Source organism: Kryptolebias marmoratus, linkage group LG14, assembly GCF_001649575.2.
Source record: "Kryptolebias marmoratus isolate JLee-2015 linkage group LG14, ASM164957v2, whole genome shotgun sequence".
NCBI classification, from domain to species: domain Eukaryota; kingdom Metazoa; phylum Chordata; class Actinopteri; order Cyprinodontiformes; family Rivulidae; genus Kryptolebias; species Kryptolebias marmoratus.
In genome coordinates this window covers 4,073,027-4,092,955 of record NC_051443.1, presented here as the reverse complement: position 1 = coordinate 4,092,955, position 19,929 = coordinate 4,073,027, and the positions used below count along the sequence as shown (strand labels likewise).

Genomic DNA, 19,929 nt, shown 5'->3' with positions numbered 1-19,929 from the left:
AGTTTTTCTCCTCTTTTTTTTCTTTGAACAGACAGTTGAAATACCAGCAAGTTATTATAACCAAGAAGACTGGAGTGTAAACTGTAGATCTCTAAATCAAACGCTTTGGTGCAACTGACCAAAAAAATAGTTTGAATTTCAGTGCTTGTGCATCAGCAAAGTCTCATTGGCTTACTTATGTGGACACAAAGAAGTATGCAGAGGTCTTTAGTCAAGTTAGTGTCCAACACTTTTGATAATGCAACAATTCCTTTGGTATTCGGGGCAGTTCATTAAAGTGGTAAAAGCTCTTTTAGCATTAGATTACTTGGTGTAATAATAAGTTTTTGTGCTGCACTGTTCATCAGTTTTGTCTGGTCACTGAAGTAATGTCATACACAAAGATTTTGCTGTAATTGAGAAACTAGCATCTGCCTCCCAAAGCAAACATGTAATCTTTTATGGTCGAAGGGTAGGCAGAAGTTATGTCTGTGAGATTAGTTTCAAAAGATTGTGTTTAGGCTGTCCACACAAGAACACAACAATGGTGTTTAAGGATTTTCTCTCTCTGGAGCCTGGCAAATTACATAGTGGAAGAAAGCAGCTGAAAGTATCACTTTGATACATGTTTAAGCTTACTGAATACTTGCTATTGTATTTGTTAACACTGTTGGTGAACTGACACAGATAAACTTAATTATAAATAGGATTTGACTTTTAAATTTGTGGTATTTTGTACTCTAGCTTTGACCTAACTTGCTCCTATTACAGTAGGCTCACAAAGCATCAGTTTCCTGTCTGACTGTAACGTCCTCATAAAGCGATCTTTTGCATCACTGAAAGTTAATTGTATTTTCTGTCACAGAGTACTGTAGCTTTTTGTTTTCTCCCATGAAAACAGTTCATCTGTGTGGTTGAGTTGTGAAGGTTTTGAATGTTTCCGCTGCCTGCATAGGGACAGCTGAGTCGATCACATCTCTAACGAGATTCCTGTCAAAGCACGTCATTGAGACTTAAATGCCTCAATATGCTTCATTGTGAAAAGGGATTATTGACTAACAATTGCCACACTGTCACTCATTGAGACACACAGCATTGGGTCAGATTTTGATCTAAGCCATGCTGTCAGACCAGTGGTACCCTAACATTAAAAATGAACCACATTTACTCTCTGAAAAAACACAGCAACTGTAGATTTTGTATTGACGACAATAAAGCCAGCCTTAGTGCATGTTTTCAGGCAATGACATTAAAAATGGAACTTGATCTTTTAGTGGAACTGAGCGAAACTGGATTCTGCCTTGAACAAAATCTTTAATTAATAGGAAAATGTTTTGAATAAAAAATTAGCTTTCTGTTATTTTGAGTGAAGATGCATTAGGATTTAATAGTTCTTTGATTTACTTATAAAATCTGTTGGAATTTATAAAAAAACAGTAAATTTAAAGTTGCAGTTAACATGAACATAATTCAAAGCTTAGTATTCCGTGATGTAATGCATTATCACCCACTGCCTTTAATGCCAGTCTTTAAAACAGATCATCTCATGTTGAGAAATCATGGAGTTGCTGTTTAGGTCAAATCTTGAAAATAGTGTTATCCCTGACCCCATTCAATATTAGATGTTACGTTCAGAGTATATGTTGTAAATGACTCTCAGCTATCACACCAAATTTTAGTCCAGTATCTGTAATTTTGACCGAATTATAGCCATTTTTGTGTTGCCCAATGTTGATTAGCTGTGGTGCACCCATCTTATTTGGATTGAATTGAAAAGGTTCATCAGCTGTAAAAGTAAATCCAATGATTACTTTCTGAAAGTTTCACCTTAGGTGGAGCTGCCTTTTTGGACTAACTGTGCCTACTTAATATGTTGAATAAACCTGTCTCTAAGGAATTTTCAGAATGTTCCTATAATATGCAGGGATAAGGATTTGAAGCACAAATCCTGTATCTAATGGGCATGACTCACAGCTACTACCACACTAATTTTTAGCTTTTGCCATTTTTGTGTTTTCTAAGCTCAGTTGGCTGTGGTGGCCTTCTTACATTAAGTTGATTCCAAAAGTTAATCAGTTGTAATTAGGGTTCCAAGCCTGCGGGAGCAAGCGGGCGGCCAATGCAAGGCATGGTCGTTCGCCTGCTCCCAGCGGAGCAGGGAACCCTATTGTTTTTGTAAGGATTTTTCATCAGTTGTAATTAGGGTTCCAAGCCTGCGGGAGCAAGCGGGCGGCCAATGCAAGGCATGGTCGTTCGCCTGCTCCCAGCGGAGCAGGGAACCCTATTGTTTTTGTAAGGATTTTTCAAAATTTGTTATTAGGGTTCCAAGCCCGCCTGCGGGAGCAAGCGGGCGGCCAATGCAAGGCATGGTCGTTCGCCTGCTCCCAGCGGAGCAGGGAACCCTATTGTTTTTGTAAGGATTTTTCATTCCTCTCTATTATTTTTATTCTTCTCCGGTAAAACGCGTTGGCCAGAAAAACGAGAAACTGCTGTGGAAAAGCCAACCAGGCAGTCTGATAGAAAAACCCGACCGCTACTCAGACAAAAAAAATGATATCCTCCCATACCTAGGGGGTGCTATAACAAAGGACAATGCGTTTTTGCGAATAAGTCCTAAACCGTAAGTCCTACACTCAAAATCTTAATGGCACATGAAACTATGGATGATTCTGCATCTTTTTTACATTGGCCACGCCCACTTCCGCCTAACTAGATTTTTTGCTATAGCGTAATAAAGGCAAAACCTACTTTCGAATACTACTCCCACATTATAAGCTGGATCAACATAACACTTGGTACATAACATCTATAAACCGATCTGCTTAAGCAATGCTTAAAAACCTTTAAAATGATTGAAATTTGCGCGAGTGACGCAATAGCAAACACTTCGGTGCTAGCTAGCACAACGGTTAACTATGAATATCTTTGCTATACTTTAAGATTCTGGAAAATGCATTTAGATCCCAATAGAGAATGAGATGTTGCCTCTCTGTATTAACTTTTATGCGGTTGTACCGATAGGGGGCGCTACAATTTCATAAAGTTTAGATCTCAATAACCGCATGACAGATGTACACCAAATTTGGTACAGATGATCAAGACCTCACCTTGAGACGATATGTTGAATATTATAATGAAGTGGGCGTGGCTTATATGCTATCTCACATTTGAGTTTTGAAATCGGCCAAATTGAACTTTCACTTTGCGTTCATAGTTTGCATTAGTAGAAAACTTGCAAAATATGTGTAACCTATTTTCGTTAACTCCTCCCGAGGCTCAAAGCCAATTGAAGTGAAATTTCCTCTGGGATGACTGGACGACTGGCTAACCAAACGATGTGAATGGATTTTCAAAAAAATGTTAAGTTTATGAATTATGCGTAAACAAAAATTTTTTTTCTCTAAAAAAAAAAAAAAAGTTTGAGCATTCTTAAGAACAATATACAATTTATCAATAGTTTTCATACCAGTGGTGCCTAAGGCCGAAAAAAAGATTTCTCACCATTTTAGGCCTAATCCAACTCTAGGGGGTGCTACAAATAGGTAAAGTTTATACTGCCGAAATGGCTGAATGGATTTACGTGAAACTTGGTGGGTATCTTCAGGATACAAACCTGAAACTATGTTGTCAATATGGTAATGATTGGTCTAAGTGGGCGTGGCTTAACGTGCAAAAAATGTTGTGTAGCCTTTAACATTTTGAAAAATTCACAAAAAATCACTTGTTGAATTTAGAGTGCTAAGACTTACAGCATATGTTCCTTGCACAATCTGTAAAAGTGCTGATCAAAATTCACGGCTCTATATATTTAAGCATGTCGTTACTATCTACGAAGTTCGTAACTAAAGTTAGCAGTAGGAACTCGGACTCTGTTTGGCCAAACGACTTGAAATTTGGTACTCTGTTCCCACCTAGCCTAACTACAAAACCCAAGAAATATCGCTTAAATTTGAGTGCCCCCTTGTGGTAAAAAAAAAAACAAAACAAAACAAATGCTAACCAACATAGCCGGTTTTCATTTTATTTAAAAAAAAACCTTTAGACTATGGTGGATTGGAAAATTTGTGCAAACAAAGGACATGATAATTATCATCTGTGAATATTTGCAGATTATTTTGAGTCATTATTGACTTTTAACAAATTTCTGAATATATGTCAGTATGACCAGCACAGCTACGACCAAGGTTAACAATTTCATGTACAAAAGCCATTGACTGTGGAGATTTCCTAAAGCGCAAACATTATTCCACATATACACACAGAGATGTGGGAATATTTAGGAAATTTTATAATAAAGTCTAAATTTTTTATGATTTTTTGCGTATTAACTGGACATCATGAGAATTATGTTTTCAGTTTTTCATAAAGAATGTGTTCGATCCAGTAACATAAAAAAAAGAATATTATTCCACATGTAGGCATGGTCATTGGAGAATATTTTCGTTTTTTTTGGAAGAGTTATGGATTTTTTATGAATATTTATTTTGCTTGCTGTGGTATGAAATTACAGTTAATTTTTTTTTTACTGAGACAGCATTGAAACTAGGGACATGGAGATAGATGCATATTATTACAGATGTAGACTTGATCATCTGAGAATGTTTTGGTATTTTTTTTATGTACTTTTGATTTTTTATGAATTTAATTACGTGACCAAGGGTGCCATGAAATTGCATTGAACAATTTTCTATTGAAAATGCATTTTGTATACGGACATGGAGATAAATACTATATTACTATAACAAGTCCTCCAAACCAAAGCAAAGAAAGAATGTTGAATTCAGATGAAACACAGGAAATATGTGTTTGTTTACGATTAGCTGTGTGGAAAACGTTTGTTCCCTGTTATCTATGGAAAGCCAAAAGGGTCATATTTCTTAAAAAGGACAGGTCAACAGATCATAATTTGTAAGCTTTAAAAAATCCTCTGGTGTCTAATAAACACTGTGAAATACATCACCAGGTGTTTAATAAATGCTAACTGTAGATGAACCGTAGATTAGTTAGAAAGCTAGATGTTGGTGGTGAAACATTTAATTTGTTTTGTCTTTTCTCACTGAGAAAGGTTTAGTTCTTTATTGCCTTTTGTTTTGCATTAGGTCTAGACCAAATTATAAGACACAAACACTCCTTTTTATCTGTCATAGTGGGTGTGACAGCTTTGAAAGCTTTTTTTATATATATAATTACTGATTTGATTTAAAACTCAGAAACAAACACTGTTTCATTTGATTTCATAGTTTTCTTCCCACCTTTTCAGGTGTCAGCTAACCCTCAGTTTTATCATACTATATTTGCTTTAAGACATCCTCCCATTGCCTCTCTTTCTCTGACTATGTCTATTTTTAATTTGCCATGCCTCTGCTCCTCTAACTTAATTAACACACTGAGAGGTTCCCACAGATGGGAGCAATATCTGGATCCCAGAGGAGTCCTGAGAAATAAGCCATCATTTTTGTTCTTCTTGGAAGCCTGGAAAACAGATATTATAAAGCCAAATGTGCAATGAAACTCCTGTTACAAACTTAATGACCTTCACTAAAGTATCTTATTGACTAATTGTAGCGTAGCCAAGCTGTTGGTCTGTTCAAGACCTCCATTTTTTTTTCTTATGAGCCACAGTATAAAAGAGCTATTTCAGTATTTAATATCTTCCCATGTAGCAGAAACTGGAGATGGTGCCATTTTGCATGTTGATATGATAATATCTCTGTAAGATAGTTATCAACATGGTAACCAAAACATATAATGTTACTCCTGGTGTTATTTGGCTGTGGCTGTGTTAGTGACGTGACTGTTCAGTTATTCTACCAACGTATCTCAATAATTATCAGACATATTTGCATGAAATTTCATTGCATGTCTGAACTTTAAAAAGTCTTTAAAGTGATTTTTCAACATTATTAAATACTTTTTTTTTATCAACGTAGGGGTGAGTAAGCAGTCAGTCATTTGTGAACTTTATATTCTTCACCTAGTTTTAGATCAAGAGAAAAGTGTTTAAACATAATAAAAAACATACTTTTTTGACATTAAACACTTTGAAATCAGCTGTGTGGAACAGAGATTCATAGCTGTGTTAAGCATTTTTAGGTTTCTTTTCACTCTTGTTTTTAAAACACTACCAAGTAAAAGTGAAACACTTGCTAAAAGCTAAAAGAGGCAGAACGCTGATTAAAAGCTAAAAGGAGCTAAATACTAACTAAAAGCCAAAATTAACAAGAGGCCAACTAAGAGCTAAATGTAGTGAAATGCTAGCTTATAGCAAACTAGAAAAATGCTAGCTAAAAGTAACAAATTATTTAAATGAAGCAAAAATGCTAGCTAATAGTAGCAAAAGGCTAGTTAGAAGGCACAACTACTAGGACTAGTTAAAAGCTAAATGTAGCAAAAGGCTAACTAAAAGTGATATAAGAAGACACTCGTCTCTTGAATGAGCTGTATATCTTGGTGTATGAATGGCTAAAAAAGCACAAAGTATGCAAAAGTACTTAGAATGCAAAAAATGTACAAAAAAATAAAAGACAAAACAATAGTAAGAATGAATCAACATTTACACTATTGTTTTCCTGATCTTCAGTTTGTTTCTGATGATGCTGCAAAAGTATAGCTGAGTTTGTTGTTTGCAGCAGACTAAAAACACTTAACACTTCATTCTTTACATCAGTACATTTAGTTTTCATCATAGTACATACAGCTTAACACTGAACGTGGTGAGTCAATAACATACTGCATCCAACAGGCCTGAAACCATTCATTGAATAACTCTGTTACAACCAGTCCTGGAGGCAGGAATCTTTGATTTGATCCTTCGATTAACCCATGTATAACTGCTCCCAAGGGTATTTCATCTGGTGCAGAATAAAGCCACGCTCCAGCCTTTAATCTTCTTTTGATAATTATGATATTGCATGAGATCACGCATAATGATATTTTCAACATTTGACCAAAACAGCATCTTTATGAGTTCTCAAAATGAGATGATCTTTGTCTAAAATTCTTTCCTGAAAGAGNGGGGGGGGGGGGAGGGGGTGATGTGCATTACATCAAGGAATACTAAGCCTTTAATTATGCTTGCGTTTAAAGCTTCTTTGACTGCATTTTTAAAAATATAAACTATCAGAAATATTGTAATTAAATTGGAATTGATTTGGATTAGTCACAAATAACTGCTGGTAAAATTTGTAATATCTAAAAATAATGACTGTAAAAAAGTCAAATCATCTCCTTCCTTTGAGTTGTTCAAATGTCAGTCTCCAGCTTTTGAAATGTCCCAGTTTTTCACTCGTCCATAAGATCAAAGAGAATCTGTAAATCTCAGAGCAGAAATAATCTCTTTTCTTGTGTTCAGGGTTTCTGTCAGTGCTACGGTCAGTTCCAACCAGACATTTATGCAGTTATTCACCTTTAATCCAGGACCTTGTGAGCTCTTCATCCATAGCAGGGCTTGGGAACCATCCAGTGGCTGCTGATCTCTGTATGTTGGCACGGGTTGCTTCCGGGTCATCTTAAGCGTTGCTGCTTCGCTGCACGTGAACGCACACTCTGCTGGTTAGCTCTAGACTCCACTCGCTCAGAGTCGTTTTACATTTTATTTTAGGCCAAAATAATTCAGGCATGATGGGAAAGTAGTGCGTGGGTTTCGCTGCTTTGTCCAGCAGTATTTTTTGAAGTCGGGGCAAACTAGCATATTTATTGTCCACCAGGTGAAAATGTTTTTGCTTGTGTGTGTCTATAATGTGTGTTTCTTTGTTTGTCTGTCTGCAAAATATCTCATGAACCAGTCAGCAGATTTTAATGAAATCTTTAAAAGTAATCATCGAGGGGAACACTCACAGCTGATCAACTTGCGGATTCAAGATGTTCATCAGGGCTAAGTGATTTTAGCGTCACAAAAATAGCTACAATTCATTTAATTTGACACATATTGATCTAAAGTTTGGTGTGGTTGCAGCTGAGAGTCATCTCTAACTCATACCCTGACTTGCCAACTCATATGCTCCTTTTAGGTTTTTGCTATTGCCTTGCTGTTTTTAGCTTTTAGCTATTGTTTTGCGAGTTTTTGCTTTCATCTACAGTTTTGCTAAGTTTTGCTTTTACATATGGTTTTGTTCATTTGATTCTTTTAGCTGGTTTGATGATTTTGCCTTTTGTTTTGCTTGTTTTAATTTTAACTGTTCGGTTAATGTTTCATTGGTCGACAAATTTCAGCAAAGTCCTTCAGCAGTCAGTATTCAAACTGTGTTTTTGAAAAAAAAAATGCAAATTTTCTAGTTTTAGTTTGGGTTTTGCAGGAATTTTAGGAATAATCACCGATTTCCTCAAGGCACTGCTAGCTGTTAGTGAGGTTTGTAAACTCCTGAGCTTGCTCTTTAACAGCATGTTGTTAAATTGTCTGTGTAGAGCAGGGGTCGGCAACACGGGTTTTTATAAAAACTCCCGCTAGCTTTCCCGAATGAGTGGAAGATAAACACCAATATTATGTAATATCTAGTTGTAAAATGTTTGGCTTACTAAAGTATTTCATTTATTCCTGAGCAAATCGGTTTGATTGATTAAAGTTAAGCCTTCAAACATAATAGGTTTATTTAACTGTAATGGCTTATCTAAGATCTGGAGAGTATTATATTTGAAAATGAATAATTTTAATTTTTTAAATGAATAAATCATGAATGCTCATTACATATACATATACTTAGTCATTTTGATAATAGGCTAATTTAGACACTTAAAACCTGTGTTGCCTTCATTATAAGCCTTATATAAGGCTTTTATTTTTTTGTGGCTCCAGACAGATTTGTTTTTTGTTTTTTTGGTCCAAAATGGCTCTTTCAACATTTTGGGTTGCTGACCCCTGGTGTAGAGGCTGAAAGGATTAATCCACTAAGATGTAAAAATAAAAGTTGATTTTAAATAGATATGTGTTCAGATACATCTGGGACATTTTATTCATGCAGAAGTTATCAGAATATTTGTTCTGATTATATATGGTATGTATACAAGAAGACAGAGAGAAAATGGTCACAAAATTATTTTTTTTAAATGCTGATGGGTTATTGTCTGCCAACAAAAAGAAGGTGAATTTTATTTTATTTTTTTATGTATCTCTGCGTGTGTCTGTCTGTTAGCAAAATATCTGGATAGATTTTAATAAGATTTTGAAGTAATCATTGGGCTTATAGCTCACACCAGATGTTTACATACACTGTGTAAAAAGACACACAACCATTTTTTTCCTCACTGTTTAAGATTAACCCAGACTAAACTTTTCCAATAAGGATTTTCAAAATTATTTTTTATTTGTTAAATGCCTGAGTAATAAGAGGGAGATTTTTTTTTTAACTTTCATCAAAGTTACAGGCTTGCATACACTAGATCACTATGCCTTTAGAACCTTTAGGAAAGTCCAAATGATGATTCAGGGCTTTGGAAACTTGTGATAGGTTAGTTGACAACATTTGACTTAATTAAAGACATTAGTTACAAAGTGGCTTAAGAACCAACCATAGCAAACACAAAAATTACTACAACTCTGTCAGTTTTATAGATATCAAGGTGAAATTTAGTGTGGTAGTAGCTGAAATTCATTTGCAACAAATACTCTGAACGTGAAATCTTACATAATATTTTAATGTCATTTTTTTCAACATAAGATGATCTTAGGTTAAAACTTTGCCATGAAGGGTGGTAATTGATATGCATCCTTTTTAAATTGTTGATGTTTCTGTGTATTAAAAACTTGTTTTTCGTCCTCACTGGTCAGCTTTTAGCCTTGCAGCTTGAATTTGAAGCAGTCTTTATAAAGATACTCATTGTTTCATCTTTTTTTCTTCCTCCTCTGTTCCTTTTCCTCTTCGCAGTGAGCAACCCATCTTCAGTACACGGGCCCACGTCTTCCAGATCGACCCAAACACCAAGAAGAACTGGGTTCCCACAAGTAAACATGCTGTCACTGTCTCCTACTTCTTTGACAGTACCAGGAACGTGTATCGAATAATCAGCCTAGATGGCTCCAAGGTGAGTGCAGGAGCAGCACCAATGCAAGGCAGGCGATTGTGTAATTGTCTGTGTGTGTGTGTGCGTGTAGACCTATGCAGGGTTTGTGTTTAATGTGATGATGTATCTGACAATATTATTATTATTAATAATACAATGATTATTATTATTTATTTTTCTTATCCGTTGTTCATTTTATCACATGTTGAAACTTTTATTCTTTATGACTGAAGAAGTCACCACCAGGTGTGAGGATATTAAGTTTGCTCATTTGAAATGTAAGGTCCTAAACTATCCAATCAAACACAGCTCTTGTGAATACAATATATTTGCTCCCAACTGGGGTGATGACCTTTGTTTAGACTGGTTTTCTGAAAGCTTGGTAAATGCTGGCTTCAACATTTAACAAGTTGACTTCAAACTGCTGGCAAAGTTACTAGCCAGGCATGTAGAAATAGTTTTTTTTACCTTCAATTTTATCCCTAGATCAAACTAGGTTTGTCCACAATAGACCCTCATTTTTTTAAATCTCTGAAAAGTATGTAATGTGGTTTAAAACGCCTCCACAACTACTATACTTGAGACTTTATTTGCACTAGATGTTGAAAAAGCATTTGACAGAGCAGAGTGGGATTATCTGTTTTCTATTTTGGGAAAACTTGGATTTGGGGAAAAAAAATATCTCATGGGTGAGATTATTATTTGTGACCCCTCAGGCAGCTGTAAGAACAAATGGCACAAAATCTGAATATATTTGCTTAGATTGCTCTACAAGGCATGGACGCCCACTAAGTCTTTTATTTGCCATTGTAATGGAGCCTCTGTCCATTGTTTTACAGTCTGGTTTCAATATGTCCAGAATAACTAGGTGGAGTTGAAGGTAACCCTGTATGCTGATGACCTTCTGCTACTCCTGTCTGACTCATCACTCTCTGTCCCTTCCACCCCTTCAGTCCTAGATGCAATCAGTACAATGTCTGTATATAGATTTATTCTTGGCAAAAGTGAGGTATTTACTGTTAACAAAGAAGCAGAAAAGGTATCCACTTGATAATCTGCCATTTAAAATATCCAATTCAGGTTTTATTTGTCTTGGAGTATACATAGCTGACATAATGGTTGATATTTCATAAAAAAATATTTGTCTTTTATTGCATTTATAAATGAAAGACAATTTGAATGACAGTTTCTCTTGAATCTTTCTGTGGCAGCTAGAATCAATGCCATCAAAATGAATATCTTCCCACGCTTCTTTCATGTATTCCAAATTTCTCCCTTTAGCTTTTTTCTACAAGGTAAATAGTGTAATTCTGGGTTTTATTTGGAGCAAGAAACCACCTAGTTTTCACCATCAAGTCTTCCAGAGGCCCAAAGCTCTGAGTGGAATGGCACAACCTAACTAATTGTACTACTACTGGGTAACTAAGTCAGCGGCTTTATTTTCTGCGCAAACTAAGAAGAGCTGGTGCCCCCACCACCATCTTGACCAACTTTTACAGAGGGGCCATTGAGAGCATCCTAAACAGCTGTTCTACCGTGTGGTATGGGGCCTGCACATTATCTTGCCGCAGGACCCTCCAGCGCATTGTAAGTGCAGCTGAAAAGATTGTTGGCACATTGTTGGTTTTCAACCACATCATAGCACTGAGACCACTTGTTAAAATCTGGAACGACATTCGGATGAATACAGATGATAGTAAGGTTACAGTCCTAGTATTACTGGATCTCAGCGCTGCATTAGATACGGTTGACCATATCATATTACTAGACAGGCTGGAGAAATGGGTGGGACTCTCTGGCACGGTGCTAAATTGGTTTGAGTCCTATTTAAAAGACAGGGACTTTTTTATGTCTATAGGTGACCACAAATCTGAGCAAACAAAAATGACCTGCGGGGTTCCCCAAGGCTCCATTCTGGGCCCCCTGCTGTTCAATATCTATATGCTCCCACTGGCTAAGATGATAACGAACAATAAAATATGTTATCATAATTATGCGGATGACACGCAAATTTATATAACCATAGTTTTTGGAGCAAAGGATGAAAGACTAAAAGTTAGCACTCTGCTTCAATCAGTGATGCTAAAAACTAGTAACCAAGCCAGAAATCTGGGAGTAGTTATGGACTCAGACCTCAAGTTTAACAGCCACATAAAAATAGTTCTGAAGTCAGCTTATTATCTCTTTAATAATATATCGAGGATCAAGGAACTAATGTCTCAGCAGGACTTAGAAAAACTTATCCATGCATTTATTTTTAGTAGATTAGACTACTGTAATGCTGGTCTCCCCAAAAAGTCGATCAGGCGGCTGCAGTTAATTCAGAATGCTGCTGCTCGAGTCCTCACAAGGACCAAGAAAAGGTATCATATAACCCCAGTTCTCTGCACTGGCTACCCGTCTGTCAAAGAATTGATTTTAAAATACTATTATTGGTCTATAAAGCACTGAATGGTTTACGACCAAAATACATTTCTGATATGCTATGAACCTCCCAGTGCCCTCAGGTCATTAGGGACTGGCCTGCTTTCTGTTCTTGGGGTCAGACCTAAACATGGAGAGGCAGCTTTCAGCTTTTATGCTACTAAAATGTGGAACAAACTCCCTGTAAGCTGCAGGTCTGCTGAAACTCTTAGCTGTTTTAAATCAAATCTGAAGACTTTTCTATTCACTGCTGCCTTTCCTTAAAGTTGACCCACACTGCTCTTATCTGTTATTTCATTTTATTTATTTACTTTTTTTATTTACTCTTTTATCTAAGTTGTTTATCTGGTTTCTATTAAAATGTATCTCTTAGCTGGCTTTTGGTACTCTTAGTGAGTCTTACAGTACCTTTATTTTACTCATCTTAGGTTTTACAACGTAGGCCTTTTATTAAACTATTAAAATGTTTTTAACTCTTAGCTGGCCATCAGTACCCTTGGTTAGCCTTTGGTATCTATAGTTCAGCTTTTATCACGTCTCATTTACTGAGGTTTTTTAAATCCTAGTCTAGTTTATGTTCACTTTCATTATATCCTAGTTTGGTTTTCCTCAGTTTATTTTTATTTTTATTTTATTTTTAGTATGACTTGTTTTAGATAAGTTTTGTGCTACTAGTCAGCTGAGTTTTAGAGTTTTAAGTCATATTATGATGAGAACTGATGGAGTTGTAGCCATTTTCGTAAAACCTTGAAAATAATGTTATGTACAATCTCAGTTAGTATTGCAAAATCTTGCATGATCAGTAAATACTTAGAGTATTGTGAATGACTGTCAGCCACTACAGTACCAAGTTTGCAAAATTCAGTGAGTTATAGCCATTTATGTGTAGACTAAGGTTGATTTGCTGTGGCAAGTTGTAGATGTACAGCCAGTATTTATTTTCTGAGAGTTTCATTAAAATTTGTCCAGGGGTTCATGAGATTTTTTGCTAACAGACAATCAGGGTTAACTGCAACAGTTAATGCCAAGGTTTTAAGTAATGAGATGTGTTTGAAAAATGTATTGAGGAATACGCACAGCTAGTACCACACCATAATTTAGTTCAATATCCCTAAAACTGACTGAGTTATAGCCATTTTGCGTTATGTAGGATCAGTTGGCTGTAGCAGCTATCTTGAATTGGACTAACTCCAAAACTTAATCAGTTATAGATGGATACCCAATGATTACTTTCTGAGAATTTTATTGAAATCTGTTCTGTGATTTAGGAGACATTTTGCTAACAGACAAACAGATTTGATTCCAATAGTTAATGGCAAAGTTTTAAACACAGACCTCGTGGGATCAGTTAGTGCTCAGGGGACAAATTGGGGATCAGTCTCAGCTACTAACTTACAAAGTTTTAGCTCACTATTTGTGAAACGGACTGAGGGTGACAGTTTTGTGTTTGCTAAGATTGCTTTGCTGTGACGGCCATCTTGAATGAGACTGACCTCAAAAAGTAATCACTTGTAAATGCTTACTTTTTGAAAGTTTGATTAAAATCCTGTGAGTGAGATATGTTGCCAAAGTTACAGAGAGACAGACAAACACACATACACACACAGGTAAAAACATCATCGCTCCATCTTCACCTTCGTCGGTGGACGATAAATCTTCAGGAACAAACTTTGAAGTGAACATTTATTCTGTTGATAGTCATGGACATTGTTCAAAGTGCTAGCCTGAAGCTTTCAGTGGAGACCTCTGAAACATTTGGATCTTTGTGAGTCCTCTGGACCTGGCCTCTCTGCTGGAACAGTGAGGAGCCTCCCCTCTCGTATGAATGTGTGAATGTGGCAGAGATTATTTTAGGTGCTGGGCCGGAGTTGGCACAACTACGTAAGAACATCTCTGGCTGACTGGTGCTGTTGTTGAACCGGCAAGTGAGCTGTGTTTTGCCGGAAATAGCAGCGGGCGGGTGGGCCGGTGCTGGAGGACATTATCAGTCAGACAACAACAAGTCCTGTCAGCAGAGACATGCAGAGACCGCTCTGGAAAACCCACAGTGAGAAAACTGTTGTTTGTTAAAGAAGAACCCCTCCCCTTAAACATATAAAATATTCAATAACTGTTAAAATTTACATTTTGATTAAGCTGTGTTGAAGTGACAGTCTCAAAAGTACTGGAAGTCTTTTGCTTAGTTTTCTTAAAGTTTTGTTGTAAGTTTCAGCTCATGGTGTTGTAATGGCAGAATTTATTATAGGGTAACACCTGTTGTTGATAAGTCCTGATTATGTTATAACTTCTATTCCAAGTGCCATGGGTTCTCACAGAATGAACTTGTTTATAGGAGTAATGTTGAATTTTCTCCTCAAGGGAACCAGACTGCCCTGCTTTTCTCTAACTGCTCCTTCTGGTCCAGTATTTCAATATCTTTAATAAAAGCTCCTGTGTTGACTTAGGGGGCCAGAGCTTTGATTTGGAGCTTCCCCATTTGGACCTGGGACTCTGATGTTTATTCTTAATTGTCTTTGATGCTCTCTATATTTTGTGCACAAGATATAAATAAACCTGTCTGAGCGATTTCATCTAACATTGCCTGGAAGTTATTTTGCTGCCACAACAGTGCCCAACATCAGGAGACAGCCACCGGTGTCCTTATTGGAACATTTAGCATTAAATCAGAATTAATTATATTTCTCCCTGGCTTCTGCTGGAGGTGCACATGAGCACTGAATTTAAACTTAAAAAATAATGTGACATTTTTGTGTGTTTTGGCTGCCCTCAAGTGGTCCAAAATGTTTGGTTTTCAGATCTGAAATTGCTGACACCAACTTTGCCTGATTTCAGTTTCTCTCAAAGAGCTATAATTAACAGAATCCAACATTTCCCCTATCTTATCAGTCAGTGCAGTCCTTCTGCAGTATCATCACTGGGTTCCGTTTGATTAAAGGATTTAGTTAACTGCTGAGTTACCCACAGAAAGTCCATTTTATGCTAAAGGCCAGTGTGAATGCTGAGGGCTGAATGACTGATGAAATTTGCTGAAGAAGCTAAAACTGAATTGCTGAAGCTAAAAGAAGCCAAACAGAGGCTAAAATGAGCAGAACACAAGCTAGAAGCTTAAAGGGGCAAAATAGTAGCTAAAACTAGCATAGGAAGGTTAAATAGAACTAGGACACTAAAGTAATCTTATAGAAAATGTTTCGGAATAAATTGAAGAGATCACAGTACATTTCTATGGGGAATCTTATTTTAGCTATTTATATTTTTTGGACCTTGCTTTGTGCCCTGGTGCTCAGTCATCTTGGAACAGGAAGGGGCCATCCCAAACTGTTCCCACAAAGTTGCGAGCATGGAATTGTCCAAAATGTCTTGGTATGCTGAAGCAGTCAGAGTTCCTTTCACTGGAACTAAGGGGCAAAGCCCAGCTCCTGAAAAACAACCCCACATAATAGAGTGTTTGAATGGTTAAATCGGCACACAGAGCGCAGATGTAGTTTGATTGCAAAAAACATGCAGAGGAAACATTAATCAGGAAAACAATGGTGTGAATGCTGACTTAGTATTCGCTCATGACCATTTGGCTGCAGAAACCAAACATTTATACCTGTAAAGTAGGCAGTGTTCATTAACAAAGTTCCAAACCAAGAACAGAAGGACTTGCATAACTCAAACAGGGAAATAAATTCTATTAACATTCTCTCTGCAGCAAGAAGCAGGCAGCTGGTGTTTAGTGAAGCAGATAGTTTGGAGTCTGATTTGTAAAAAAAATCATTTAATGTAAAATTGTCTCTGAATAATCTGAAAGTTGGTACCTTCATCCTCACTGTTTAGTCCTGTGTATATATATATACACACACAGGGGTTGGACAATGAAACTGAAACACCTGGTTTTAAACCACAATAATTTATTAGTATGGTGTAGCGCCTCCTTTTGCGGCCAATACAGCCTCAATTCGTCTTGGGAACAACATCTACAAGTCCTGCACTGTGGTCAGAGGGATTTTAAGCCATTCTTCTTGCAGGATAGTGGCCAGGTCACTATGTAATGCTGGTGGAGGAAAAGGTTTCCTGACTTGCTCCTCCAAAACACCCCAAAGTGGCTCAATAATATTTAGATGTGGTGACTGTGCAGGCCATGGGAGATGTTCAACTTCACTTTCATGTTCATCAAACCAATCTTTCATCAGTCTTGCTGATGATACACGGCACCGCTTTCGGGATACAATGTTTGAACCATTGGATGCACATGGTCCTCCAGAATGGTTCGGTAGTCCTTGGCAGTGACGCGCCCATCTAGCACAAGTATTGGGCCAAGGGAATGCCATGTAATGGCAGCCCAAACAGTCACTGATCCACCCCCATGCTTCACTCTGGGCATGCAACAGTCTGGGTGGTAGGCTTCTTTGGGGCTTCTCCACACTGTAACTCTCCCAGATGTGGGGAAATCAGTAAAGGTGGACTCATCAGAGAACAATACATGTTTCACATTGTCCACAGCCCAAGATTTGCGCTCCTTGCACCATTGAAACCGACGTTTGGCATTGACGCGAGTGACCAAAGGTTTGGCTATAGCAGCCCGGCCATGTATATTGACCCTGTGGAGCTCCCGACGGACAGTTCTGGTGGAAACAGGAGAGTTGAGGTGCACATTCATTCTGACGTGATTTGAGCAGCCACGGTTTTATGTTTTTTGGATACAATCCAGGTTAGCACCCGAATGTCCCTTTCAGACAGCTTTCTCTTGCATCCACAGTTAATTCTGTTGGATGTGGTTTTTCCTTCTTGTTGGTATGCTGACATTACCCTGGACACCGTGGCTCTTGATACATCACAAAGACTTGCTGTCTTGGTCACAGATGCGCCAGCAAGATGTGCACCAACAATTTGTCCTCTTTTAAGCTCTGGTATGTCACCCATATTGTTGTGTGCATTGTAATATTTGGAGCAAAACTGTGCTCTTACCCTGCTAATTGAACCGTCACACTCTGCTCTTACTGGTGCAATGTGCAATTAATGAAGATTGGCCACCAGGCTGATCCAATTTAGCCATGAAACCTCCCACACTAAAATGACAAGTATTTCAGTTTCAATGTCCAACCCCTGTAAAATATATATATATATATATATATATATATATATATATATATATATTTCTGTTTTATATATTTTTATTTCTGTTTAAGTTGGAAATTTGACCATTCATAGTCAGGCATTTACATTTTATCCACAAACAGCATGTTACTGAGCTCTCATTTTCTGTCACTGGAAAACTGCAAATAATATCCTTTCGGTTATTAGACAGATATGTGTACAAATAAAACCCAACAGAAAAAGAATGACTGTATATCTGGTTTATAAAACAATGTTGGAGTGAGGACAGAGGACACAGAGGACAGAGTTAGATGGAAGAGGATGACTTGCTGTGGCGACCGCTGAAAAAAAAAACAGCTGAAAGAAAAAGAAGACTACTAAAGTGTCTGACAGGACATAGGTCTCATTGTGGGTCTGCATGAGGCCCAGTGGTTGTACAGATGTCACAGTGAACCGGAGTATTTAAAATTTTTGTCAAAGTTTTATGACATTTTGAACAAAAATCAACAATTCAGAATCGAGCTGTTCTTATAACTTTTCATTGTGATATCTATCATATTGTAGATTTTTTTTTTTGTTTCCGTATTAAGGTTCCATTTCTTAGAAATATGTCTGTCAAAGACATTGAAACAGAAATGCTCAGAAACCTCCACCACTTCATGGTTTTATCCTCCACAGGCAATCATAAACAGCACCATCACCCCCAACATGACGTTCACCAAGACATCACAGAAATTTGGTCAGTGGGCCGACAGCCGGGCCAACACCGTCTATGGCCTCGGCTTCTCAACGGAGAGCCACCTGGTCAAGGTGAGAAAAATGGAAATGGCTTAAAATAGAGAGGGGAAAAAAAAGAGAGAAACTCTAACTGGACTAACAAGTCATCTGTGCTTGTTGTTTTTCTTTAGTTTGCAGATAAATTTGCTGAGTTTAAGGAAGCAGCTCGATTAGCAAAGGAGCGGTCTCAGGAGAAGATAGAATTCACCAGCACTCCTTCTCAGGTAACAAAACACTGGTATCAGTTTTCTAACGTGGGTCTCAGGGCCTCGCTCTCATGTCACTAGAATTTTGCAAGACATTCTGTCTCTCAGAATAGTCTCAGAGTCATTGCAGGTGTTTGTAACTTGTCTCAATTTAGTTTCTGTAATTCTCGATGCCTAGAGTTGTGTGTTTTTTGTTGAAATGTACACAAAGTTTCTGCAGACAAGCTGATCAGTCTGATTACAAGTGAAAATTTACTTTTTTTCTCAGTTTTATGTCACTATAAAGTCCCCAAAAGTCGCAACCCAGTGAGCTGCTATCCTTTTCTTTTTTTTTTTTTTTTTGACGTGTCCTGTCCAGCTGTGTGGCGCTCAGAATTGTCATCTGAATGTCAGGGTAAGGCCCAACAAATTCGCTTTCACAAGCGGAACATTATGGCTTTCACCATGATGTTCCCCTTGGTATATAAAACTTTATTAGAAATTGCTTTGGGTTTATTTCAATTGTAATGGACACAAAGATGAAAAAGAAGAAAGTGAACGGGGAAAAGAGATGGAGGAAAAGGTTTGAAGAGAAAAAACATAGAGATAAAACAAGTTAAAACCTTTGAATTCTGCCACAGGACCTGCAGAAAGAGAAAACAAAACATAGAATTCACAACAACAAAAAGCATATGCAGTATATGATGATAATTATAACTTCAATGGAAAGTACACAGAGCCAGGTAATACAAGAGGGTATTTTGTGACAACCGCAGCCCAAGTAAAGGTGTATTTGAAAGACACCTGAATCTAGATATGTATGTTTGTGTATCTATATGTATCTACAAGGTTTCTCCTTAGGAATATTTGGTAGTGAGTGTGGGGATCCAGATCCACCCCCCAGGACATGAGGACGGCACAAGGAAGAGCAGAGGCATAGACACACAGCGGCCCCCCAAGCTTGGCCTGGAGTCCCAGGGGCTCCCCACAGGGACAACTGGACCCCACCCAAGAGGGCAGCAGAAGCAAGCTCCAGGCGACCCCCGGCAGCCACGATGCAGAAGCCCCAGGGGGCCGCAGTGACGAGCCCACAGGCTCCGCCGGCAACAAGAGCCACCCACGCACCAGCGGGCAGAGGCACCAACCACCGGTGGGGGGTGTGACTGGGTGGATGCTGGCCACACATTTTAATGAGGGGCCCAAGATGATCCAGGAGAGGTGGCAGCCCAGAACCCAACCTGACAGATAAACAGCCATTCACACCTTCCCACCCACAATCTCATATACAGAAACTCACATCCACTCATCCCACACAAATACAGAAAAAAAAGAAAAAAAGACATAGCACACCTACTCACACCCTCATACGCACTCTATACTCCCAGGTCCAGGTGACGTCCCCCAAAGGGGCAGCCTATCCCTGGACTCAGGAGATGGTCCCCTTCTCTCTAGGATGGAGAAGAGCAGACAGCCCAACCCTGCACCATAG

At 37.9% G+C, this 19,929-nt stretch overlaps 1 protein-coding gene across 2 annotated transcripts in view; it reads left to right on the top strand.

Moving 5' to 3' along the window:
• LOC108251412 (homer protein homolog 1-like) overlaps window positions 1–19,929 on the top strand; it is a 39,296-nt gene that overhangs the window by 8,714 nt on the left and 10,653 nt on the right. For both annotated transcript variants that reach the window (XM_017441699.3, XM_017441700.3), the window contains exons 2-4: window positions 9,840–9,996; window positions 18,157–18,288; window positions 18,387–18,479. In XM_017441699.3, coding sequence (XP_017297188.1) covers window positions 9,840–9,996; window positions 18,157–18,288; window positions 18,387–18,479 — 382 coding nt within the window. The remainder of the gene's footprint in view (window positions 1–9,839; window positions 9,997–18,156; window positions 18,289–18,386; window positions 18,480–19,929) is intronic.